We start from the raw sequence: 26,976 nt of genomic DNA, 5'->3' as shown, positions 1-26,976 counted from the left end.
AAAAAAGGTTGTCAAAAGTACTAAGTGAATAAGAGTTTACAAAGTATGAAGATCTAGAATCAGGAAGAAATGCAAGAATCAAAGTTACGAAGATTAGAACAAGTTATAAATGTCAAGTTGCATCAAAGTTGTATCTTTTATTTATATGTTATTTTATCATTTGTATGCTTGAGAACTTAGCAAAATACCTTGCGGATAAGGAATTTTCTAAGGGTGTATTCGGAAGGATGTAGAAATGAATATTGTTCAAAATAAGTGGGGTGCATTTATGAGGATCGTGAGTATTTAGGACTTGGAAGGTAATTAGGACCTAGACACAAATATATGCATTGAGACGAGACATAATTGGTGAATTCAATTTGGGTTATTCTATGTGATGTTGATAAACAAGATTTTGATGTGTGGTATTAAAATGAAATCATAATAAAATTTGGTTTGCTTAAGGACAAGCAAAATATAAGTGTGGGGTCTCTGATATGGCCTTATTTAACTATATATTTTCGGTCATTATCTTAATATATTTGATTAAAATGTTATATTTTAAGATATATGATACTTATTATACATGGAAATAATTAAATACAGTTAAAATCGGAGTTGAGATGCAAAAGGAAATGAACAAAGTTGAAACGGATGAAAAACGATGAAAATTGGGAAATTGACTAAAAGCGCGTCGTGCCCTGTTTAAATTAAGGAAAGTTCATGTGACGATATACCTATTCATGTGCAATAGGGAAACCTATTAGGAAGTAAAGTGGAAAAACATGCAAAACCAAAAAAATATACACACACAAGACACAATATTTATGGGGTTCGTTTAAGGTGACCTACGTCCACATGCAGGAGGCGAGTATTATTTATTTATAAGCTCTAAAATAGAGGTTACAAGTACAATTCACCAGAGATTCGCCTATCACTCTAAAATACAAGACACTTCGAATGACTAGCAAGCATCCCTATTTATACTGAAGAAATCAGACCTAAAACCCTGCCCATAGGCTTATGAATGTTGTCAACCAATCACAATTCTCCATGAAACAGGTTTTGGAAGATTCATCCATGACAAATAACAAATGAGCATTAGCAACGCACATTATGGAACACGATGAGCCATAGTGGAGCATCATGATGCACATGTGGCACATCATCCATCATGGTGACGTATCATGGTGTATTCCTTGAGCATCTTCAACTTTGAAGCATACTTGAACAATCTTGAGTATCATGGAGGACTTCATAGCATATGTGGCTCATCAAGGGATACCATGGCTCATCAAGGAACCAAATCGCACATCAAGCATGATGATGGTACATCATGTGTAAGGGTTGACACATCTCATTTAAGAATGGTGCACCTTCCTCATAAATGGCACATGAGTCTTCTGAGTGACGCATCCTGCTTCTAAGTGGCACATCCTCCTTCACAAGTGGCACACCTTATTCAACAATGGCACACCATCCTTCCTAATGGCACACTTTGTCACCAAAGTGGCGCATCTATGCGTAGAGTGGCACACCTTGAGCATAGATGTCGCATTTATGCACCAAGGTGCTCCATTCCACTCCCAGGTATTCCATACCTCTTCCAGGTGCTCCATATCCCCTTTTAGAAGATCTGTACCTTTTTCAGATGATCCATTCCCTTCTTAGATGATTCGTTCCTTTGTCACATGCTCAACGAACCCCAAGTTCTCTATTGTGTTCCAAGTGCTCCGTTAAAATCAAATGTTCCATGCAAATGCTCCAAATGCTTAAGTCACATTTAACAAAACCCGACCTCCATGCCACGATGAAGATATTACCATGTTGTTATGTCGCTAAAACTATAAATATACAAGATTTTCAACCCTAATCGATGTGTAACCATTGGAAGCCTTAGGTTGTGATTTTTATTCGACTTTTGACGTCCAGAAACCCTAGGGGGTCGATTTCAAAGCTAGAGAGTCTACTGGAACAAGGATTTGAAGACTCAAGCATTACCTGCATCGATATTTCACTTTGTGTTTGCTTGATGACCGTGTCTCTTAATCTTTTGGTGATGTTTTTCTGCTTTACTTTACTAATTGTGGTGTAAACCTTTACTTTCGCTAGATGTAGATGAACCCTCATGAATATGTTTTGATTTCGTTAGTAAGATTATGCTGGTTTGGTTAATACTTGTGTTCAATTGATTGTTTATCTTTCATGTCAAAGTTGTGATTTTTATCGCCTATTGTTGAGTTATGTGTAGTTAAGAGGATCAATCTAACTATATTAACTTGAATCTTAACTGATTTATGATCATTAAACTGTTAGGACTAGAAATCGATCCATTCCTAGGGTTATGTAATATTAATTGTTAACTCTGACTATGTTAGAGAATCATAGATATACATTATATACTTCGATTAATTGTAATGATAATTGATAAGAATCTCTAGATCACATCGTTAATAGTTTGAATGTATTTAATTAATTATATGTTCACTAATTACATGGAATTTGTTTTAGTTGTTCATTAATTATTAGTACAAGGAAATCCAACCAAGTAATTAGTCATATTACAATTCGGTAATCAACTAAATATTTCATTGCACTTCTAATAAATCAAATATAGAAACTTGGGAGATTCGTATTCTAGTGGAAGTACTTCTTATCTACTGTTTTAATTTAGTTCTTTACTTCGTTTGATTAATTGAGTGTTAAAGCAAGTTTAATTTAGTTTAATCAAAACCCCCCGATATATATATATATATATATATATATATATATATATATATATATATATATATATATATATATATATATATATATATATATATATATAATTTCATAAAAGTATTGAAATGCTTTTACACAATACGTTTTTCTTTTTGTTAAATTAATTCCAATTAAATATTATATGAGAAATTGACTTATCAGGGTAATTATCTTATCAATTTGTTAATATTTGGATAACTTCATTTTTTGTACATATCTAGGTAACAAAATTGTTGGAAGTTTATACATATGACCATTATGACCGGATGTTGCAATTTACAGCCGATCATAATGGTCATATGTGAACACTTCCAACAAGTTCGTTATCTAGATGTAACACCCAAAATCTAGAAGATCAATTATGGAACAAATCCCCTTTTCCAAGGACCAACTCGGCGATTTGGTGAAGGAAACTCGACGAGTTGGACACTGATTGAGAAACCCTAATTTTAGGGTTTTGCACCCTATTTAAACACCTTAAGTCCCAGGTGTTAGCCTCATTCCCAGCCTCTATAGCACCTAACCCTAATCTCGAAACCCTAGAGCCTCCTTGAGTGTGGTGAGCTCATTGTGGGTGTGTTTTGGTGTGTTTGAAGCTCATTAAAGGAAGAGAAACTTGGTGCAAGGTGGTGGTTCAAGTAGGAGCTTTCAAATCTTGATTCTCTGCTCCATTTCCAGCACATTTCGGGTATAAAGTTCTAACCTTGCTTTATATTTTCTTAGAACTCTTCTTGGGTTGGATTGTATGCTTTTAGCCATGGATGGGTGGTTGATGGGGAAGTAGAAGTCCCAAGTGTTTATTCTTTCAGATCTATGATCTTCATGAGCTCTTTTGGCATAAAGGTGCCAACTTTTTGGGTTTAAGGGCTTCATGCATTTATTAAGCCCTTCTTTTAGCCCTTTTTAAGCTTTTGGGCTCCTTCTAGTCATGCTTAAGCATAAAGATGGAAACTTTACGTGGCCATCTAGCCTTATGGGGTCAGATCTGCATTTTGGGGTATTGTCTTTGATGATTAAGTGCTTAATGGTTAAGCCTTCACTCTTTTAAGTCTAAGGTTTGGGTTTGGACCCCTTTAGGTGGTTCCTAAGGGTAAAGTTGGAAACTTTACCCTTCTTGATCTCATATTGGTCGAGATCTGAGTTGTGGAGTCCCTAGAGTCGATAATGTTGACTTAATGTATTAAGATGTGGGTTTCTAGCGAACTAGGTGAGTTTATGGATAAACTCGACGAGTTGGCTTGGCTTTTCCGACTTCGCGGATTGTTAGATGAACTCGACGAGTTGAAGGATGAACTCAGCGAGTTGGGTCAACTCAGGCTGTTGACTTTGACTTTTGACCTTAGCCTTTGACCAAGTTATTCTAAGGGAGTATTTGAGGTAATCAGTTTTGTAATCAGGAAAATTATGGGCTTAGGATAAGACCCATATGGGATTGGGCCCAATTTTGAAAAATTGGGCCAATAGTGGGCCTTTGTGGATCTTTTGAGTTTGGGCCTCAGTTTTGGTTCATGATGGGGTCAGGGGTAAAATGGTTATTTTACCCCAAGTATGGTTGGTGGGCCTTGGGTCGGATTCCAATTGTTAATTGGGTATTATGTTGATCTGATAGTTCGGAGGTGTCGTCAGGGCAGCAGCTAGGGAATTCTTTCAGTGAGCTTCTGCATTCGAGGTGAGTCTCCTCACTGTTCTATGGGTCAAAGGCACCAATGTTGGTCCATTTTGGTTTGTGTATTGTAGGAAGACCAGGGGTGGCCCTTGGCAATCTATATGCAAGACCAGAGTCTGAACTCTGGCAGTTAACTTATTAGTAATGGTAGAATTGTATGCTACTTGTCTTTGTGGTGCTTGCATGGAAGACCAGGAGATGGCTCCTAGCACTTGTCTGTAAGACCCAGGGTTGCCCGGCCTAGCAAGGAAGACCACGAGGCAGCTTGTGGCATAATAGAAAGACTATGGTTGGCACATAACACTCCCATTGATTATGTTTATGTGTGATATGATCATGATTTGTATGTTATGTAAGGCTCGTTAGATATGTTTGGTATGTGGTATTTGGGGAACTCACTAGGCTTTGTGCTTACGGTTTGTGGTATATAGTTTCAGGTACTTTCGTTTCGAAAGGAAATGGCCTGACTTGATCGCAGCGCATTCACCCGTGTTTTCCGCAACGTGTGATCTTTGGGAATGAACTCTGATAATTGTCTTATTTGAAATACTTTCAAATGTTTGGATAAAGTTACAATGGTGTTTTGATTATAATAAAAAATGAAATTTTTATCCTTGATTTTTGGGATGTTACACTAGATGTATACAAAAAAAAAGTTACCCAAATATGAACAAAACAAAAATGTAATAACCTTGATAATTAAATTTTTCTTCTTTTTTATTTTACCTTTTAATTTTGATTTGATATAAAATTTAACCTAAATGATTAATATTTTTAAAACCACACAATTTTGGTAAATATCTTTTTAAAATACACTACCTTGGTTATAAAAATAAAATAATAATAATAATAATAACTTATAATTTACAGGGAAAAAAACATCGTCATTTTATAGAATTTTATTGTTTAAGATATTAAATATAAAAATTAAAATTTACTAGAGATGAAGATCAATAACATGAACGTAAATCTCTGATAAAAGTTTGAATATTTTGGGTTGGATTATGATTTAATCCAACTTTTATTTTTTGAACAGAAAAGTTTTGATTATTTTATATTTTTCTCAAATTAACGAAAAAATCCTTATTTTTTTTCAATAGAAAATGTCAGATTATCGTATAAAATTATTTAATCGGGACTTTTCTGTTCAAAAAATAAATGTTATGATTAAACCGTAAACTGATCCAAAATATTGAGATTTTATCGAAGATTTATGATAACATGAAATGGAACACAATCTTCAATGAAATTTGCTCTATGTATTACATGAATTTAAAATACAAAAAATAGAAGTAACTTTTATCTAAATCAATAGTATTGCTCTTGTCTCGTATATATAGAGTTATTTGATAATTGTGCTACCAAAAACGGCTCTCAACATGTCGTGTCCAATTTAAATGCTCATAAATTGTCATAATTATTATTTTAAGAAAATTTAAATAAATCTATTAATATTACAAATATTATAATTGATCGCCTTAATAAAAACGGAAATTGAATTATAAATGTAATTACTTTTTCGTTTTGTTCACATCTGGGTAACTTCGTTTTTTTTATACATCTAGGTAACAGACTTATTGGAAATGTTCACATATGATCATTATTATTGACTGTAACTCTGTAACTTGCTACAGGTGGTCATAATGGTAATATGTGAACACTTCCAAAAAATTTGTTATCTACATGTGTATAAAGAAACGAAGTTATCCGGATGTAAACAAAATAAAAAGATAATTACTTTGATAAGCCAATTTCCTATATTATTTTTTATTAAGACAAATCAAATAATATGTTTGTTTTGTGTGGATACTTCCTTGCTATCCATGATGGATATACATAGTTAGACAAAAAAGAACACGTTACCCAAATGGTACATATATTTTCAAATTATTCCATTTTTTCTTTCCATTTTCACCTTTCACCCCTTTTGAGAGAATAGTCATTTTTTTAAGTATAAAATCTTACATTTTGGATTATGATTTGTTTACACAAAATATTACGAACCTATATTCTGTTTCTTTTGTTTTTATAGCATGTATAAATGTGGCTAGTCCATAAGAATTGTCATTGACAATGTTTGAACCCGGTCTCCTAAAGTTAGATGTGTTAGTTTTTTCTTAATACCCGAAGTTTTTGTCTTTAGTTGTTTAATTTTTTGTATTTTCATAATTACTATTTGTAATTAATAACAATAATTTTGGCCGCGTTTGTTTTTATCAAAAATATTACAAAATAAGTGTATAATTTAGCTTGTGTTTGTTTTTTCTTAAAAGATATTTTTAACCTTTTATGTCTGCGGACAAGAAATGTTTTAATAAAATACTGTTTGTTTTTTTTCAAAAATGATAACTAAAAAATGTTTGTGCTCCTTCTTTTCTACTAAGCAATTAGAATTTGAATCTTGCCAATGGGCAAATGTTTTAATAGAAGACTGTTGTTTAAAAAAAAATGTAGACCTAAAAATGTTTGTGAGTCTTCTTTTCTATCTAACAATTCAAATTCAAATATTGCCTATGGGTGCAACATGTAGTTCTCCTACTTATGGTGTGGGAGTGCTCATATACCTTTTAATTTATTAGACTATAGGGAATGGATGTGACTTAGTGTGTGGCATGCCACCCTTGACACAACACACACCATCCCTGGTGTGTGGCTTATGCTAAGCTCGGCTACCACATGTCTAGCTTCTTCTTCTCTCTATCAAATGTCTCCCTCTTCTTCCACCATCTCTCATCTCTCTTCTCTCCCACTCCTTGCCCTTGATATGAAATAGATGTCACCACCACCATCTATGTGAGAGATGAAGTGGAGGGTATTTGTCATAGTAGAACCACCACACCATTTCCTCTAGCCTTATAAATGTAACTAATATACTAGAATAAACATATAATAAAATAACATGATACACTGATATATCTTATATTTGTTTTTCTCCCAAAAACAATCATGATGCTCTAATGATATGGTATAAAAGATCATTATTCCCCCGAAAATACCTTACCCTGTGTAATGCAGCTTGTTCTTGCACTAATGTGTTAGATATGAATAGTATTCTTATGTTTTCATTTGGGAACAGGTTGTTTATTTTTATTTGTGTAATAACAATTTTCTTTTAGAGTTTTTGTATTATATATCCTTCTGATGATTCAAAGTGTTAATTATTTTTACAAAAAGAAACTACTATATATACACTTCAATTACTCTTTGTAATTTAGTAATTTTCATCTTTAACTACAACAATTTCAAATGTTATTCATCGGAGATATGAATGTTAAACCATACTATCAGCCTAGATTTTAAAAAGAAAGTTATAACAAATATATTTACTTGTCTACAAGATTTAAGTCTACTCTTATATATATATATATATATATATATATATATATATATATATATATATATATATATATATATATATATATATATATATATATATATATATATATATTTGGAGTGAGATTACCAAATTGATGATTGTTTATATTTGTGTGATTACATGTATAGATAAAAAGCGTGTATGTAGAGAAGTAATATTTAAGCATTGAATTTGCATTTGGAATTTGCTTCTTTTGATGCAAAAGACAAAGGCTAACACTTTGCAAAAGCTACCACACGCAAAAGGTAGAATCACTTTCTAAGACAGAGCAGTGACGAGTCAAAAGTATCATAAGCTCCCCTCCCCATCTTTTCCTTTCAATCACCAAACACACACCAATTCTGATTGCTTCAGCAAAATATTGCTGGGTTGGGTATGAATGATCAGTGAGAATTAGATAAAAACACATTCGATTTTGGGGTTTTATTGATCCGATATTCCGTAACAAAATTTGTAGGACCCGTGAAGGTGAGACATCTTTCTCTGTTTACCAGCATGTACCGTGTTTCTGATTGGCAGAGAGCCAGATAGAATCTTATTGACGTTTGTTCTTGGTGTCGTAATCTCTGCCATTTGATAATTGTCGCATGATTTTGATATATAAGTTTGGCGTTTCTGTTGGAATGCTTGTTAATTTTGTCAGATTATGTGTTCTTCGCTTTGGGCAATGGAGTTTCACTAAGGATTTTTTTAAAGCTGGGCCAGGGCAACTCGCGTTTTTATCTTCATACTCCAGTTGCTTTTGAAGCTCGTGAAGTGAAAATGGAATTCATTGCTTCAAGGCACAAGCGCATGAAAAGGTATGCCCCATAACTGTTCGATGATTTTACTCTGAGAAAGTTTTTTTTAGCTATAATTGCTCTGTTTTAATGGATCTTACGAAAGGGGTCTTGAATCTGTGATTTTATAAGATCAAGTGCTCACATTCACTTTTTCTTTTCTTCACATTGACAGTGATCCAGCTACAGAAAGAATCCATGATGCTAAGAACGTCATTTTCACAGCTCAACTACCTCCAAAAAAGGTGAGAAATTTTCGTCACTTTTAAAGACTTTCAGTCATTACAAAAGTTGACTTGTTAACCATAGCATTGACTTGTTCCAATAGGCTATGGAGCAGGTGAAGATTTGTCAAGAGCCTGTACTAAAACCTTGTGAAAGCATTGAAGTTAAAAACAACACTCTAAAAGAAGAGGTTTGTTTACCTTTTGGGCTTATAAATGTTCTTCTGCAAAATAAATGAACTTTTACATTGTTGCGAATGAAGTCTTTATCTTAAGCTTATTAACTTTAATCTTTTTTTTTTATGTAGATTGAACAACTCCAGAAGCAACTCCAAGATCAACTTGTAATACGCAGTGAACTAGAGAAGGCAACGACTACCAGTCAATCTTTCTTACAAGATCCTCTTGATGTAGCCTCACTTACAAAGGTTTGTGATCTTTCCCCTTGTGGTAGAAGGGCATTCAAGTCTTTTTACAGAGGAGTTACGACCAATTTTTGTCCCATAAAAAAAGAAGGGTATTTATGTCTTTTGGACAATACCCTTGTCCCACCTTTTTTTTTTACAAGAAGTTGCAGTCTTTTTGTCGACATCCAGTCCAACGCATTAAAAAATATTAGGAATTGCAACATAATGTTAAAACATGATTTTAATTACAATAATTCTCATATTTTGCTATTCTTTACTCAGTCTTCCAAGGATCTAATCAAAGAAATATCCATACTGGAATTTGAAGTTAAGCATTTGGAGAAGTATCTTTTATCATTATACCGAAAAACTTTCCAAAAAAAGGAACAATCTTTATCAAGATCAAAGGAACAACAACAACAGTTGTCGATTGTCAACTCTACAACTTTTGTAACAGCTCGAGCCTCCTTCGATAATCCACCTAAAGATTTTTGCCCCATTTTGGAATCACAGCAACTGGAAGATTCCTATGTTAATCGAAGCCACTCATCACTTTCTTACAGAACTCCACCACTTTACATGGCTGTTAATCATGCTGTGGATTCATACCATTCTTTACCCTTAGGAATGCTCGAGGTAAGATTTTAATTGTAACATTTTCTAGTTTTTGGAAATTTCAAGATTTTCTTATCGTCAACAATCTTTCAGCTTGGTAAAGATGATTATTCAAGCGTTAGTCTTTCTGAGCATCTGGGTGGATGTATTTCCAATAATATCCGTACATCAGCAAACTGGCTTTCAGAGGAAATGATCAGGTGCATCGCAAGCATATACAGTCACATTGCAGATCCACCCTTGATTCATCATCATGACTTCCTTTCATCTCCCATATCATTTCCATCACCACCAAGTGGGTCTTCACCACGAGACCAGTTTAGCATGTGGAGCCCACATTGTGAGGAATCAGTGGAGTTCAGTGGAAATTACTTTACTACCCTTGAAGTTCAAGGTATTTGCAAAAACACCCACAGGCCAAGTAGTGTTGAACAGAAGCAACGCACCTTCAGGCAAGTATATAAAAAACTGCTAGTTATTACAAACTATAGCATATATATATATATATATATATATATATATATATATATATATATATATATATATATATATATATATATAGTAGGAGTTATTGTGCTTTTTAAAAAGACGTAAATGCCCTTACACCAAATATCGTTTTTACAGGTCTCTTGTTTCTCAGTTAGAACAAGTTGATCCTAGAAAGCTGAAACACGAAGAGAAGCTAGCTTTCTGGATCAATATACACAATGCACTAGTAATGCATGTAAAGATTCCTTCTATTGTTTACTCTTTTTGTTCTCTGCTTTGACTTTAAATGTCAAACAAACTAATTTCAGTTTCACAACTGATATGAATATCTTTACATTTTAATGGAAAAAATGAATAATTACATCAAAAGCTAAAATAAGTGTTACACGAATGAATGTTGACAAATAAAATATAACTATAAGTTTGACATTTAAAGTCAAAGAAACAGACATAAATATCATTTTTTTTATCGTGATTTGAAATGGTTTAATTTGAATTTTGTTCTCATGATTTGTTTTCAGGTCTTCCTGGTTCATGGAACTCCTCGTACTGCTCTCAAGAGGATATCATTAGTCCAAAAGGTTAAATCAGTCATTTTACATTTCTACAAATATAACATACTTTTAAACTGTTGTAACATAATACTTATTTTTGTATGATACAGGCTGCTTATAATATTGGTGGTCATAATATTAGTGTTGGAGATATACAGAGTACAATACTTGGATGCAGACTGCCTCACCCTGGACAAGTATATTTTCATTAAACTTTTATTAACAATTTACTTTTATTGTTAATAAGAAAAAAAAAAAAAAAAATCAAAGTACAATGATGTAATAAAAAGAAATGAAAGTAAGATACTATTATTAGTATACAGAAGAAATAAACAAAAAGTAGGTTGCTATTTCTTGCATTTAATTATTTTTTATTTGCTTCTAGTGGTTTCAATCTTTGCTATTTCCAAACCCAAAGTACAAGTCAAGAGATGCACGAAAAGCTTATGCAATGAAACAGCCACAACCTCTTGTATACTTTGCACTTTGTTCGGGAAGCCGTTCTGATCCCATGGTAAATAAATTCTACGCTTGGAAATTACCAAAATGCCATTTTACAAAATAAAATAAAGACAATAGGATTTTATCTACATAATTTTGTGAATTAGGTGCGAATATACACTCCTAAAAGTGTCTTCCAAGAACTTGAAGTTGCGAAAGAAGAGTACATTCATAATAACTTCAAGATCCAAAAATCCCAAAAGATGTTTCTCCCAAAGCTTGTGGATCTTTATGCAAAAGATTCGGGTTTGTGTCATGCCATTTTAATGGAAATGATTGAACATTCGGTGCCTGATTGTTACCAAAAGAGCTTCAAATCGATTAGAAATGCAAAATCTTTGAAGAAAATCGAATGGGTGGCTCATGATTTTGCTTTTAGGTATATACTTTCTCCTGATTTAGCCAAGTGAAGTTCAAAATCTTGAAGGTTTAAATAGTGGTTATTGAGATTGAGATTGAGGCTCCTATGACTAGTGTTGTTGGATTATGATGATGTATTGTAGTGTGATATGAGTGCCATTCTTTACTACTATTATTATTCTCTTGCATTTTTATGTAAATTTTCAAATAGCAAGAGGTGAGTTTGATGAGATGTATATATATATATTTTTCTCTTATTGTTTCTACTTTTGCAATATCTTTGAATGAAATTTTATTTTAAGAAGTCAAAGAACAAGTTTTGTAACAATTTCAATTTAGCAGCAACTTGAGTAAAGGGCACTAAAGGAGTTGTTTTTATATTTCATTACGCCATATTGAAGATGGATGGCTAAGGAGTTGTTTTTATTTTTAAGGAGTAATAGTATCTTTATTTATAAGGTTTTTTTTCAAAACCGAATACATCATCTTAATGTATATAAATCTAGACTAAATAAACCGTATTAATGTGCATAAATGATAATTTTATCCTTAAAATTCTAAAAAACAAATTTCACATTTTTAAAACATAATGACAAATAGGTAAAGGGGTGGGGCCTTCATACATTAAGCTGGGATTTTTGGTTTTAGGGTGTTATTAATTAACTTGTTTTTTGAGCTTAATGCGTGAAATTACTAAAATAGTTTATAAGCTAATTTCTTAAAAAACTATCCAATATTGTTTATTAATAAACTCATCAGCTTTTCCTCAAATTTTCCAAATATACCCTTATATATCTAAAATCTTATATTGTCATTTTACATTTGTCATCTAGCTTATCAATTAGGCTTTAGCAAACAACAAACACTATTACTTTATGAGCTATGAATAAAAATTAAGGAGCTGTTTGGCAACCTCTGAATGATGATTCAGAGGCCTGAATGAATTTGCCTCTAAGAATTAAAACAACCATTTTACCCTTCCTTTTATAAGGGAACAACATCAAATCATGACACAAAGACTTTGCCACAAAATTCAAAGCAATGATGATGTAATTAGTGTTGCTTCTCAACATGAATGAGCGCGTATACATAACATGAAACAAAGGCTTTGGTCAAACATTTGAATCGTTGTTTGGCATTGCGATTAGAAGCTGATTTATCATAATATCAATTTTTAGTGTTTCACAGTTTGAAAATTGATTCTGGATGTTGAGATTTGGTGACACTTAATCGCAAAATGATACCAACAGGTAGATTTTGAGCTACAACAAACATTCCTGGTTAAAAATTATGCAAAAAAATGATTAGCTAGTCGTTCATTTATGATGCTATTTTAGAGGTCTAGTGTTTTGTATCATAGTATATATTTGTTTGAAGCAATTAAATCTTTCAAAGACAATTTTTATATAAATGTAGTGCCATAAAGGGATTATATAAAATCTACTCTCCTAGTTTCCTGGATTCAAAAACATAAACATAAGCTCAAGAAATTGAATCAACAGATGAGATTTTGTTTTCAAACCACACTTCTTCCACAAAGCAATATCCCAACATAGCTGCAAAAAAATAAAGATAAAAGATTATCAGATTTTTCTAGATTAAGAAATGAGGGCTTATAGTTAGAAGAAAAAACACCTGCAAAGGATTCCAAAAGCATCATAGATAACCAAGATCTTGTTTCTTTTTTACTTAAAGGAATCAACGAGAATGTGGCTGAATCAAGTAAGCTATATATTGGTTTGTTTTACTTATTACAGAAAGAAAGACTTGATAGAAAAAGCATCAAACTTTAATCGAAATATGATCATGGTGCAATTGATTGTTCTAATTGATGGGCTGATGGCATAACAAATGTATTAGTTCTAATGTGTTTACTTAATCTGATCTAAAGGTGATAAATTATGTTTTCTATATACCAAAATCACTAACCCTAACTTTTCATAACACCGGATGGATCACAAATTTGAGCAACTTGACATCAATTTAAAATTAACACAAAAAACCAAATAACTTCTGAGGCAATTTTTCAGTGATTACCTCTAAAATCAAGATATCATTGGAAGAACAGAACTAGAAATCAAGAACGAGCTCATCTTTGCTGCCGGAGAAGTAATGAAGAACATAAGGAGCAACACGAATGGCGACAACCCACGACCCGAACATGGCAACGTGCACACGAAGCTGCTTCAGAGCAGCTTCTTTGTCTGGTTTGCGCATGAACATACCCGGAAACATCTTCGATCCGATATGTGTTTGGTTTTCCTTTTGGGATTGATGAGATTTTAGCGAATCCGAAGAGCAATTCAAAAACCCTAGCCCTCTCGTCTTTGTCGACTCCTACGCTATTTATTTGCAGATCTAAGAACTGAAACTTTTCAGCCCACATGATGTTTGATAGACATAGGCCCCATACCGGCCCAGTTTAGCATACTATCAAAAAAAAAAATTTAACACCTAATCTCTAAATATTATTAAAAAAGAACCTTAAATTCTCCATTTAAGAAATCAGGGTCATTCATTGCATTTCAATCATATATTCTAGACCGTTGGATTATTTGCTGACATCATTGTTATACCCAAAAACTCGTTGCCTAACGTTGCCTTCCGTTCGTCATTTACTCCCTCGCTTCTTCCGATCTAACCTAAAGAAACAGAGAATCCATTCGCTTCTTCTTCAATCGGCCAAGATGACACATCTTCTAATCTCCACCCCAACCCGAAGGAGGTAATGAAAGCTCACAGAATCATGGAAATTGTTCAGCTGGAACAGAAGGTTCAGTACGGGATTAAAAACCCTAGACCTTTGATTTTTGTCACTCCAACTTACGTTCGAAATTTTCAAGCTTTACATCTAACCGGATTGATGCACACATTGATGAATTTTCCCTACGAAGTCGTATGGATCGTGGTGGAAGCTGTTGGCACCACCAATGAAACGACAGCGTTGCTGGCAAAATCGAAACTTCAAATCAAGCATATTAGGTTCAAGAAGAAGATGCCCATTTTCTGGAACGCTCGTCACAAGTTGGAATCCGAGATGCGATTGCAAGCTTTAAGGTAATCATAACATATCCTATTTGAATTCAGATCCAAGATCAAACTTTAATGGATGTAATTCTTAATGATCCAGAGTTGTGAGAGAAGAGAAACTTGATTGAATTGTTATGTTTGCCGATGATAGCAACATGCATAGTTTAGAACTCTTTGATGAGATCCAAAAAGTGGAATGGATTAGTATTGTTTCAGTAGGGATTCTTCTTCATTCCAGTCATTCTAACGAAGACCCTTTTGAGGTTCAAAAGAATTTAAACGAACCAAACAACAAGAAATCACCATTGCCAACTCAAGGTCCCGCTTGCAACTCATCTGATCATTCAATCGGGTGGCACACGTTTAATTTTTATGCATATGAACAAAAGAGTGCAAATTACATTGGTGATATGGCAATCGTATTGCCCCAAAAACTGGAATGGTCTGGATTTGTAATGAACTCAATATTAGTCTGGGAAGAATCTGAGTTCAAACCTGAGTGGATCAAGGATTTGAACGAAGTTGATGAAATTGAAAATCCTCTTTCTTTGCTTAAAGACTCATCAATGGTGGAACGTAGTTGTGATTTTACAGGTGGAAACTCTATATCCATTGTTGCACCGTGCTATTGTTGCTGCCTCAGCTGTTCCAGATCTTCAAGGTAGAAATGTTTGTTTTAATGTTTTATATATCAGATGATATGATTGTTAGTCAAGTAGGGCTTATTGAGGAAAAGGGCAGGAGTTGGAACATATGAAGGTGTTGTCATCATTATTATTGTTATTCTTTCAAAAGCAATAGTTTTGAAATCTGCTTTCTTTTTATTATATACATTTTATCTACCTTTTACAAAAAAGATATAACATATCAACCAATAGGTGTTAACATCTAATAGTTTTTGAGTTTCATTTCCGGTTGTTTACTTGATTGCTAGAAGGGTACAACAATACAATGCTATTTTTTACTTGATTAGCTTACTAGCTTAGTTGAGTTTTGCAATTATCCATGATTTTGAGTTTGATGATTCAATTTTAAGCCCGATGCTACTGATTACTTGACTTAGAATTTATGTTTATATAAAACTGATATCCTACCATGATAACCGGTATATCAAATCTCGGCCCTTCACCGATATTTCATTTTTGACTGCGATAACTGCTTAGTGCCTGATAGAGTTGAATCAAATCTATTGCCATTTTCTTGTTCTGTAACCAGTGTATTCTATTTTATGTTTTTCATGCTTTTCGTGTTGTTAATGTTTTCTTTTATGCTATTCGTCAGATCGCTATGACTCGATGCTTGATAGCATAAAATCAAAGTTATTGCCATTTCAGCGAGACGGTGTCAGGTATGTAATATTATTGACTAATTTGTGTGTTATTTGGTCAGATACTCATCATCTAAATAATTCATGATCTTTTTATTGCGGGTTTATATTGCAGCATGGAGGGCGTGTTCTCCTGGCTCTGATAAAATGGGCCTTGGACAAACTCTTCAGGTAATATGGATAAAAAAAACTCAGAATGGTCTGCAAAATCTTTAAGAAATCATGTAGATAAAATGGTCATTTAGATGCAACATTTTATTAAATGGGTAGTATTTAATTATTGATTATCTCTATATTATATGTAGATCTTGAAAAAACTTGAAGGTGTTCATATGATCAAAGGACCTAATCCAAGTTATAATGACATTTGCTTCTCGGGTGCTGGAAGGTAATCTTTATTATCTATTTAACATTAATCATTGTATAAAAGTAAATAATAATAATAATAATAATAATAATAATAATAATAATAATAATATGAAAATGATAAATATTTTTATTTTCAGTGATGTTTCACAGCTATCGAAAACTTTCCCATCTGTTGATATGTTTTTTGGGAAGGGACAAAAGCTGTCATTATCCCCTGAAAACTACTTGTTCAGGGTAAGCATTTAATAATTATTTAATTATTATCAGTATCACCCCTTAATTATGCGTCATATTCCATATCCCAATGTATCCTTATCTAAAAAATTCAAAGTTTTTTTTTTCAATTTAATTACCATCTGTTTGTATGCACTTTTTATGCAGGTTGAAGTTGAATATGGAATATATTTCTTTGGATGAAGGTTTTCGATCTAAAGTTGAGAGCTTTAATATTCTGATACATGTAAATACTGCCGGATATGGTCATTTGAAAACATGCAGTTGTCGATATAGAGGTTATAGACGGTGGTTGAAGCTGTTATGAATACTAGCACAAGAAAGCAAGAAGGTTATAGACCATAGTACTTATACCACCAAAATATGTCTTGGTTGATTGTACTAACAATTCATTGCAATTGATAATTCAATTTACCAACTAATTTTTAAAATAGTAAAACTCTCTATTTCTGCTCATACTTCTTGGCGGAATTACAAAACATGATGCCAAAGATATTGTTATGAAAATACCGAGGGAAACTTCCTATTCTCATCTAGAAAAAGTTGTCCATCGTGATCTAAAGCAGAAGGTATCCCTTCTTTAGTATTTCTGCCATTTAATCTCTTTGAAACCATCAATGTTGGTTTTAGATATATTTTAACTTCAACCTACAATTTTTTTTTGCAAAACTTTCGGTATGCGGCAAAAGTCAAAATATCTATCCTTAATGTTATGGATTTCGGCTTATCTTAGTTGTGACTCACAACCGGTAAGCTACCTTTTTACAGAGAAAACGTTTTTGATATAAACATTTGGTTAATCGATTCAAATGTATAACATGTTAGTGCTTCTTGTTATATGTTAGTACTTCTTGTTATCTGGAAGCCAACCATTCTTGGGTTAAACTGACGAGATGGTATCGTTGAATAAATAACCAAGAAAAGAATGATAGCATCACTAGCCATATGTTTTGTCAAAATAATGTTGAATAAATAACCAAGAAAAAGAATGATAGCATCACTAGCGTTGAGTAAGATAATTCATTTAATAAAATTTATGTTCTTTAAAAACGTGTCGTAACATACCTGTGATATATTAAATTTAATATGAATCTTATCTGTGGCTTGAGGAAAAAACAAACTTTTCGATATCTTAAATTAGGTATGATTTTAGCTATATGTCCATCGTCATTGCAATCTATTTTTGTAATTATATTGCATATTTATTGAAAAATTATATATTTATTATATTTTTTTTCTTATTCTACAAACTTTTCAAATTTACAGTTTTTAATATGGTAATTATTATCTTAAATTAGGTATGATTTTATCTATTTTTGTAATTGTATTTGACATGTTATATTGATATTATTTTCGATATCATACCATACATAATACATATTTTAAGTATGGAAATGATATTACATTCCAAAATCTTTATGTCATATCAGCATTAACCAAATTTATATTTCCCTATAAATATAATGTCTACGATTTTTCATTCCAAATCAAATTTCTCTCTAACTAATTATCTCCTTCATTGCAGATAATAGTATTTCATGGCAACTAACAATGCAGATCAGGTCGTGTTTGATAAGGTTGCTGAAATCGATGCATCCAAAGAGTCTTTGAACATACGTGTTAAAATCGTCTTGCTTTGGAAGCAGACCTACAAAAACAATCCTAATATGGTCGGGAGCCTAGACATGATTTTAATTGACCAGCAGATACTGTTTCTACAAACTTTATTTTTTAGATTGTCAAATGCTTATGTTATTCAAATTGCTTCAAATATGTGGCAGAAAAATATGGATTAAAATCGATTTATGTTCTTTTGTTTTATTTCTATTCAAACAATTTTAATAATCAACTTTAGTCTATGCAATGAAATCTCTTATTATTCCTCTCTTTTTTTTATCAATCTGAGAAATTTACAATTATTAAAAATTTGGTGATTTTAGTTCCCGATCCCTTCACTCAATATTATTTTTATATAGCTTTATTAATTTTAATTATCAATTAAGTATGTCGATATCTTATTATTATTAATTGTGTAATGTTTCTACAAACTTTATTATTTAGATTGTCAGATTTTTATGTTATTACTTCAAATTTTATGTATTATTGCATAAAAAGGGTTCTTGATTGTATGTTTTACACCCTTAGATCAAATTCCTCGCTGGTTCCAAAACTCTTTAAGCATCTTTGGTTTTCCTTTTCTACTACATTCAATTTGTTCCTTTTCTAAGCATATTTAAGATCAGGTACGTCGCCTTTATTTTCTTTTGAACATCCCGTCTTCAGCGACTTCACTTTATAGTCTGCATTCTTGAATCAGTAGCTTGTAAGTTTTAAGTGATAAAAAACTAAGATATGTGAAGGTTCCTAAAATATCTAGGGCTAATAGTGTATGCGTATGAAACGCAAAATATTTTCATTTTTAATGTTAATTCATTAATATCATATTAAATATAAAGGTTTATATATGTTGTTTGTTTTTTAATTGATTTGTTTATCTTGATTAACGACTGAGTTTATGAAATAAATTTATATTTCATGTATAATGTTAAGTCTTTTTAATATATATATATATATATATATATATATATATATATATATATATATATATATATATATATAACTTATGATTTTATGTTTCCGTGTCGATATCTCTTTGTGTCGATTGTTATTACAATCTAAAATACAACTTTTGAAGTCTTTTAAATCAACCACGAATAAGGATGAACCTCTCATTGAATTTTCATCCAAATTACATGTTAATTCATTCGGAAGACTTCAAAATTGCAATATATTGATATAATGATTACTTTGACCCAAGTTGGTTGTTATTTTCTACCTAAATTAAAAATTGCAAATAGCTTTCTGTTTATGACTTAACTGTCGTCTGTGTGTTTGTAATTGTTGTTTCTGTATGAGTAGGGGTAAAATGGTTATTTTTTACATTTTGACCATGTAGCATACTAAGATTATAAAATGTTAAATTATTAGCTAATAATCCACATGGTTTTTACTTGGACACATGAAAAAAATGAGACATTTTAGTTGGTACCAGTGCTATTTTAAAAAGTTAAGTTTGAATCTATTTTTTTCCAAATTTCAAAATTTCATTCACAAATCTGATAACCGTGATATCCCAAAAATTGCATATTTAGCTATGTTGTTATTAATGGTTTAAAAGTAAAAAGACATTGCTATTTCATACCAGTATGCCATAATTCATAATAAATATTTTTATCTTTTTTTTTCTTTTTTTATTATGTAAATTTAGTATAAAACCTTCATAAATATTTTGTTCTTTTATAATAGTAAAAATACGACAAAATAAATATATATACCAACATTCCCAAATTGCCCATGCACTGTACATTTATTTTTACTACACATTTTATAACAAAAAATTTGCATTTTTTTGCTTTGTACATTTAATCATAAACCCATGATTGCAGAAAGTTTGATATATTTTTTTTTATAAAAGCCCCGTTTAAGCATTATACTTAATAAACATTTAACTTCAAACAATCATTATTTTGTCCACAAACAGATAAATTGCTCAAACCACAATTGCTAATTGTAGCAACCCTTCGTCCTTGATCATATACTCTGAAAATGAAGATTTCCTTCATAACTTTGATTTCCATAGTATTGCTGATCTTCAACAAGTACATCAGGTTTATATACATCACTTTTATTTACAATATATAAATTATGTGAAATTGGTTTTGTATTATTTATATCTTAATCCTTGATTATTATTATTTTATACTAAAATTTAAACTTCCATTAACATTTTTTAGGAAAAAACTTTAATTGTTTTCGGTACGATTAAGCAAGTATGTGCTGAAGGGGAGTGGTACTGTTTTACTTGTACTAGATGTCAACAGAAAGCCGTAAAACAAATTTTAATCCATGGTGATCAGTTTCAAGATAAAGAAGTTTTTTATTGTAACACTTCAAGCTGCATGAACAAAGTCATTTCTGTTGTTCCCAGGTTTTGAAACTTATTTTATAAATATTTTTATATTGTTATGTTAAATTATATAAATTTATATTACTAAATCTGTTTACATCAATGCTTTCAGTTTGAAAATCACCATTATAGTTGAAGATATTACTGGTTCGGTACCACTTACTAAATCTTGACATTGATTGGCTACCACATACTTGTACGATTTTAGCATCATCCTTGTGCAGACTCCTTCTTGCTGAATCTTATGATCTAAATGAATACATTTCAAAGATTTTATTTGTTATCAAACCAACGACTACAAATGCCAAATGGATACCGTTTCCGAGCTCTGAATACACTGCGGTAAAGTTTGCTTTGGTAGTTATCAGTTCGAACTCATTACATTTCAAGGTCATTCGATTGTCATACACAATGCCATCGTAAGAGTTTATACGTAGTATATTTTATGTTATTAATTTACTTTATTATTTACTTATATGTTATTTTATTTGTAGTGACCTCCTTAAGGAAAAAGTGGACTACAATTACTACAACATAGAATTGTTTTCATCTACTACATGGCAATGGAGGGAGTTTCAAAATATCCAGTTACCATCATCTGTTTATCATGAGCCAGTTACAAGTGGCAGTGTCGTTTACTTCTTATTATCTAATGATACCATATTGCGATTTGATATTTATTCAGAAGAACATATACTCATATTTGCACCTTCTACTATTAATGACTTCAAACCGTATGCATCGAGACTGATCAAGTTTCACGGAAAATTGAGATATTTCTCTGTAAGTGGAGATCGTTTGTGGGCTATTTGCGTTTTCATTCACAATCGGTGGGTTAAAGTAGATCTTAGTACTTACAATGAAGGTGCACATGAATGGTGGGATTATAGAAACAATACCCTATATTTCTTTAAAGGAAATACGATTGAGTATATGGTTCTGGCACATCCTTCTCAACAAGTTTTTTCAATTCGTTCTGATTTTGATACAGTGACTATGCCAAGTAGATATTAGTGATTATATATATTTTAATTTGCATTCGAACATAGTTGTTTTTTATAATGAACTATTTAAATATTTTATATTACTCTATGATTTATTAGTTTTTTTTATTTATTCTTTTAATCATAAACTCATGTTTTATTTTCTATGTACAATACAAAATTATAATAATTCAGATAAAATTCAAGTATTTGGTCATTGTTATGTGTTCAAGCATATTTTTCACACACAAAAACATAAACATAATAGTTTTAGATCTCTTATAATACAATGTTGACTTACAACCGATTATGGACTAAATTGACCAAGTCTATTATTATCAAGTTGTTTTAAGTTTAAATAACAAACTATGTTGACCAAGCCTATTATTGTCAATTTGTTTTAAGCTTAAAGGTAATTTCCTTAATCTTTGCCTTATTATTTTATTTGCAATAAATGTTTTGATTTCAACCGATTTAACAAAGATAGTGTTTGAATCGAAGATGTTGGAAGCAGCTAACATCAGAGATATGCCAAGATGAATTTTTAATTTCGTCTGCAATATTTTGTGGAAGTTTATTTAAACTATAATGGGAAAATAATGTTTGTGTTTATTGATTATGGTAATGTACTTTTAATTGTTATGAGGTTAAAATAGTTATTGTAATGTTTGTTAATGAATTTAAAATAGCTATGGTAATGTACTTTTAATTGCCATGCTTCCTATGATGTAATATATGTTTACAATTATGTGTTTTTTTATGCGCTCCCCGCGTTTAACGCGGGTCATAATCTAGTTTTATTAGAACCAAGAGCTAGAAAGAAAAACAAATTACGTATAAAAATGCAGGTTTTGGAGCCAATCGGCCAATTTGATATGAGACTTATGATTTCAATTAAAATAGCATAGAAGAGTGGCTACCAACCGAATAAAAAATGGAGTATTGCTTATGGTTATTGTTGATAAAAACCAAAGTGTTTTTAAAATGCCAAAGAACTCACCATTTCGTGTAAATAATGACTTCGATGACAGTTTTTTTAGAAATATTGACTCGTAAGTCATCCACCTAAGAAATAAGCTCTAAGCCACCTCCCAATTGTGTAAAGTCCGTATATTCGGGCTAGTCAATTTAAAGATAGTAAGTGTTAAAATGAATTTTTGATAGAAGATTATTTAGAACAAATAATCTTAATCAAAGTATAATATATGTCACAAGGATTTCGTACATATAAAGAACGTTGACATTCGACTTATAACGAAGAAGTTATGATCCGTCGAAGTTTTGCGACAAAACCGACACAGCGTTGCGTATTGTAAAGAGTGAATTTTTTATAAACTACTTTTTATCTTTGGAGATCTAAACGAAATTCGTAATATACGTTAAACCGAGAACATACATAAAAAGAACGTCAAAATCTGATTTCGTTTGAGAAAAGTTATGATTTTTCTAAGATTTAGCGTAGCAGTACACAGTCCGAAAATCGAATTTTAGATCGATCAATTTTTATACAACACAACCTAAACGAGAATTGAATATCTTATTAATAGGAACTCAACGATTTAAAGACTGTCGAAAACGAACGTCGGATGAAAAAGTTATGAATTTTTAACGGACTTTAACTGTTTAAGCCTATTAAAATATAACTTTAAAAATAAAGTAAAAATTAGTCGACGGAGTCTAAACAAAAGTTATAGATCAAGTCGCTACCTACGCGTGGATATAAAGAACGTAAAAAACGGAGCTCGTATGCAAAAATTACGGATTTTAGAAGATAATTAGTTTTTGGAGTGACCAGCGAGTGACACGTGGCACCATCTCAGCCACAGCTTCCTCCCCAAGCCTTGCCATCAGATGGTGAGACATGGCACCCTAACGCAACATGTTAGGCTCAGTAACACGCCGTGTTTCTTGATTTCCAGCCTATAAATAGAGGCGCAAATCACCTCATTTCCACACACCTTCTCTTAACTTCTCTCCCAAACCTCCCCAAAGCCTCAAGGCTTTTCTCTAGTCCTTCTTAGGAGTTAGAGGTGAGTCCCGGAGCGCCAGAAGGCTCCGAGAAGAAGAACTTTCGGCTCATAAGTTCTGTCCGCGTAGAGCCTGGTTCTTCGCTAAACTCTCTTGTAAGTGAGTTATGCTTACCCTACTTTCAGTATAACTTATGTTTAAGTTCATTATCGTTATTATGAACCTATAAACAAAATTTATCAGTGATTCAAAGTCGTTACACTGATTGATCTACTTATGGGAGAGGTGTCTAGAATGGTCACGTTGGGCTTGGTTGTTGGATTCAGAAAAGTTATATGCTGAAATGGTCATGCCTCCCAACTGTCCTGCCTGGCTGATCCTTACTTAATAGATCATGTACGTAGAATTTTAGTTAATGATGAATCTATAATAATAATTAGTCGCAATAAATATTAGACTAAAATCTAGTAATAATGATAGTTTCGTCGAACGAAAAGACGGTTGTTATGCCCGAATTCCAAGTCATCACTTTAACAAGTGAGTGCATAGTCTCTTTCATGAACATGATTTTATTACAAGTATTAATTAAGGTATTAAATATATGTTTATGTTTGAAATATTTGATATTGCCTGAAATACGTGTTAAGAGCATATATGATGATATATGATGATTTAGGATACAGAGTAAATCTAAATTAATTAAGAGGAATATTGGGTAGTATATTCTTACGAGTACAAGTGAGATATACACGGAGGGTAGAACTTTAAAATTTTTCATTAATCCGAGAGCATGGATTAGACATAGTCATTCGTCCTTAGTCCGAGAGTGTGGAGAGGGCATGGTCATTTATCATTAATCTGAAAGCATGGATTAGACTTAGTCATTCCAAGAGTATGGAGTGGGCATAGTCATTTGTCATTGATTTGAGAGCATGTGTAACATTCCGTTTAAAAAAAATAAAATAAAATAAAATAAGTAATAAAATAAATAAAGATAATAATAATGATAAATAAAATAAGTAGATAAATAAATAAATAATAATCCCTAAAGTCTCGAGATATATTTTATATTTTGTTTTATTTTAGCCCTAAGTCCGTATTAATTGATCAGTGTTAGCGGGGGAGTTAAATGTTATAATTTCATGAAAATGGGGGCTATATTGTAACATTGGGACTTGAGTTGTGATGAAATCTAGAGGCAAGGGGTTGTTTGGTAATTAATGGGCTTAATTTGAAAAGAAAAGGGGATGGAGGGACTGAACTTGTTAAAAGGGGAAAAGTTTGAATTGGAGGAGGCGGGGCTAAAACCCGTCACCCCTCCCTCGTGCCTCCTCATTTAAATGGTTACCCCTAAAAACCCTAACCATAATCTTATGTTTTAGCCGCCACCCTTATACCCCCAACCTCCGTCCGCCGCCACCTCCATTGTTGAGGTCGGAAACCACCAAGCCACAGCAACCGCTGCCGACATCGCGTCCATCGGAGACCGCTGAAGCCAGCCACCAGAGCAAATCTTCTCTATGTCGGAATAAGAGCACGACAGTCGGGGATTAGTTGCTGTTGTGAACCACCGAAACCCTAGCCGCCGGTGACGACGTGAGCGACCGCTGCCTTCTCCGCCGTTCTTTTTCTTTTTCGTCGTCATCCTCAGCCACACAACACGACAGTCGTCGGCGGTGCGTGGAACTCGTGTTCGTATGTGCATGTGTTGCTGATGCGGTTTCCCTCACTCCTCTCCATCCCTTCTGAAGCTTGTCTGAGCATTGCAGTTGTAACGCCCGCAGATTCGGACTAGTCAATTTAGAGACAATAAGCGTCAAAAATGACTTTTTAATAAAAGATTATTTAGAATAAATAATCTTATCCAAGTTATATTATATGTCACAAGCGTTCCGTACATATAAAGAACGCCGAAATTGAGTTATAACGAAGAAGTTACGACCTGTCGAAGTTTTACGGCAAAACCGGCACGGCACCGGAAATCGTAAAAAGTGATTTTTTGGTAAACTACTTTTTAGCCTTAGAGATCTAAATGAAATTTGTAGTATACATTAAACCGAGAACATACATAAAAAGAACGCCCAAATCTGACTTCGTATGACGAAGTTATGATCGAGTGGTTTTTGGCCAACGCGACCTAAATGAGAATTGAATATCTCATTAAAAGTAGCTCAACGGTAAAAAGAAAGACGAAAACGGACGTCGGATGAAGAAGTTATGAATTTTTAAAGGACATTTCTTGTCCCGACCTGTTAAAAATATAACTTTAAAAATAAAGTCAAAATTAGCCGACGGAGTCTAAACGAAAGTTGTAGAGTACGGTCCCGCCTACGCGTGGATATGAATAACGTCAAAAACGGAGCTTGTATGCAAAAGTTACGGATTTTAGAAGATAATTAGTTTTTAGAGTAACCAAAGAGTGACACGTGGCGCAATCTGAGCCGCACCTTCTTCCCCACAGCTATGACATCCCCAATTTCACGGGCAGAAAAGACCGATTTTGTTTACGCTTTATAAAAATCAGAGTACCCTTTTAATAAAATTGTTGTGGAATTTGTTCCCAGAAAAACATGATAAATATATTATCAAAGTATTTCCGAAGAAATGTATTTTATTCATATTAAAACTTTGGGATGTCACCGTCAATACTGAAACATAAGCATAAACAGACCTTACATTTATTTACACTAGTGATCTACATCTCCTTTAATCTCTCAGTGTAAAGTAGCTTCGTATCGATACCTGTGATACAAATAGACTGAGTGGGTCAGGTTGGGAAACCTGGTGAGTACATAGGGCTTTCAACCCACAATAATATAATTATTATATTTAATCATCAAACAATCAACCCAATTACCAATCCCCATTATCTTCTTTAATCTTAAAAGATCTGCCCTAAGAATCATCCATCCTTCATTCCTAAGGATTGACCTAAGGAATAGGCACGAAGTCCATCGCTGCCCGAGGTTTATACTACAAGCACTAACGAACGTCGATCCCCACGTACTGATCCTATACAATGATCTTACAAGATCTAGCCTAAAGGATCGATATGAACAACAAACTGACGAAGCTTCTTTTTACCCCCAGACACACCCTATCCAGCATCGAACTTTGCCTAGCAGTGATCTGAATATCGTGAGGTATTTTACCCCCAGACTCACCCTATCCAGCATCGAACTTTGCCTAGCAGTGGTCTGAATATCGTGAGGTATTTTACCCCCATACCCACCCTATCCAGCATCGAACTTTGCCTAGCAGTGGTCTGAATATCGTGAGATATTTTACCCCCAGACTCACCCTATCCAGCATCGAACTTTGCCTAGCAGTGGTCTGAATATCGTGAACGGAAACGCTGACACATGAAGCTCGTCCGGTCACTTCATAA

At 32.7% G+C, this 26,976-nt stretch overlaps 2 protein-coding genes and 1 pseudogene across 2 annotated transcripts; 2 read left to right on the top strand and 1 right to left on the bottom strand.

Moving 5' to 3' along the window:
- Nucleotides 1–7,943: 7,943 nt before the first annotated feature.
- On the top strand, nucleotides 7,944–11,976 carry LOC145137273 (uncharacterized). The gene is made up of 12 exons (XM_079071416.1): nucleotides 7,944–8,249; nucleotides 8,425–8,581; nucleotides 8,736–8,805; nucleotides 8,889–8,975; nucleotides 9,093–9,212; nucleotides 9,474–9,827; nucleotides 9,900–10,258; nucleotides 10,431–10,530; nucleotides 10,817–10,876; nucleotides 10,960–11,046; nucleotides 11,235–11,363; nucleotides 11,458–11,976. Exons 2-12 carry the CDS (start codon nucleotides 8,544–8,546, stop codon nucleotides 11,758–11,760), a joined length of 1,707 nt encoding a protein of 568 aa, XP_078927542.1. The 5' UTR covers nucleotides 7,944–8,249; nucleotides 8,425–8,543; the 3' UTR covers nucleotides 11,761–11,976.
- A 1,119-nt stretch (nucleotides 11,977–13,095) lies between these two features.
- Nucleotides 13,096–14,058, bottom strand: TOM6 (translocase of the outer mitochondrial membrane 6). Its single transcript, XM_079071417.1, has 2 exons — nucleotides 13,748–14,058; nucleotides 13,096–13,266 (listed from the first exon to the last, which is right to left on the bottom strand). Exon 1 carries the CDS (start codon nucleotides 13,943–13,945, stop codon nucleotides 13,781–13,783), a length of 165 nt encoding a protein of 54 aa, XP_078927543.1. The 5' UTR covers nucleotides 13,946–14,058; the 3' UTR covers nucleotides 13,096–13,266; nucleotides 13,748–13,780.
- Nucleotides 14,059–14,094: 36 nt separating this feature from the next.
- LOC145139988 (beta-1,4-xylosyltransferase IRX14-like) lies at nucleotides 14,095–16,853 on the top strand (annotated as a pseudogene).
- The last annotated feature ends 10,123 nt before the right edge of the window (nucleotides 16,854–26,976 follow it).

The sequence above is a fragment of the Lactuca virosa genome, chromosome 9, assembly GCF_052849685.1.
Source record: "Lactuca virosa cultivar CGN04683 chromosome 9, Lactuca_virosa_CGN04683_v6, whole genome shotgun sequence".
Taxonomy (NCBI): Eukaryota; Viridiplantae; Streptophyta; class Magnoliopsida; order Asterales; family Asteraceae; genus Lactuca; species Lactuca virosa.
Note: the sequence above shows the minus strand (reverse complement) of the source record. Positions and strands in the feature narration are given on the sequence as shown.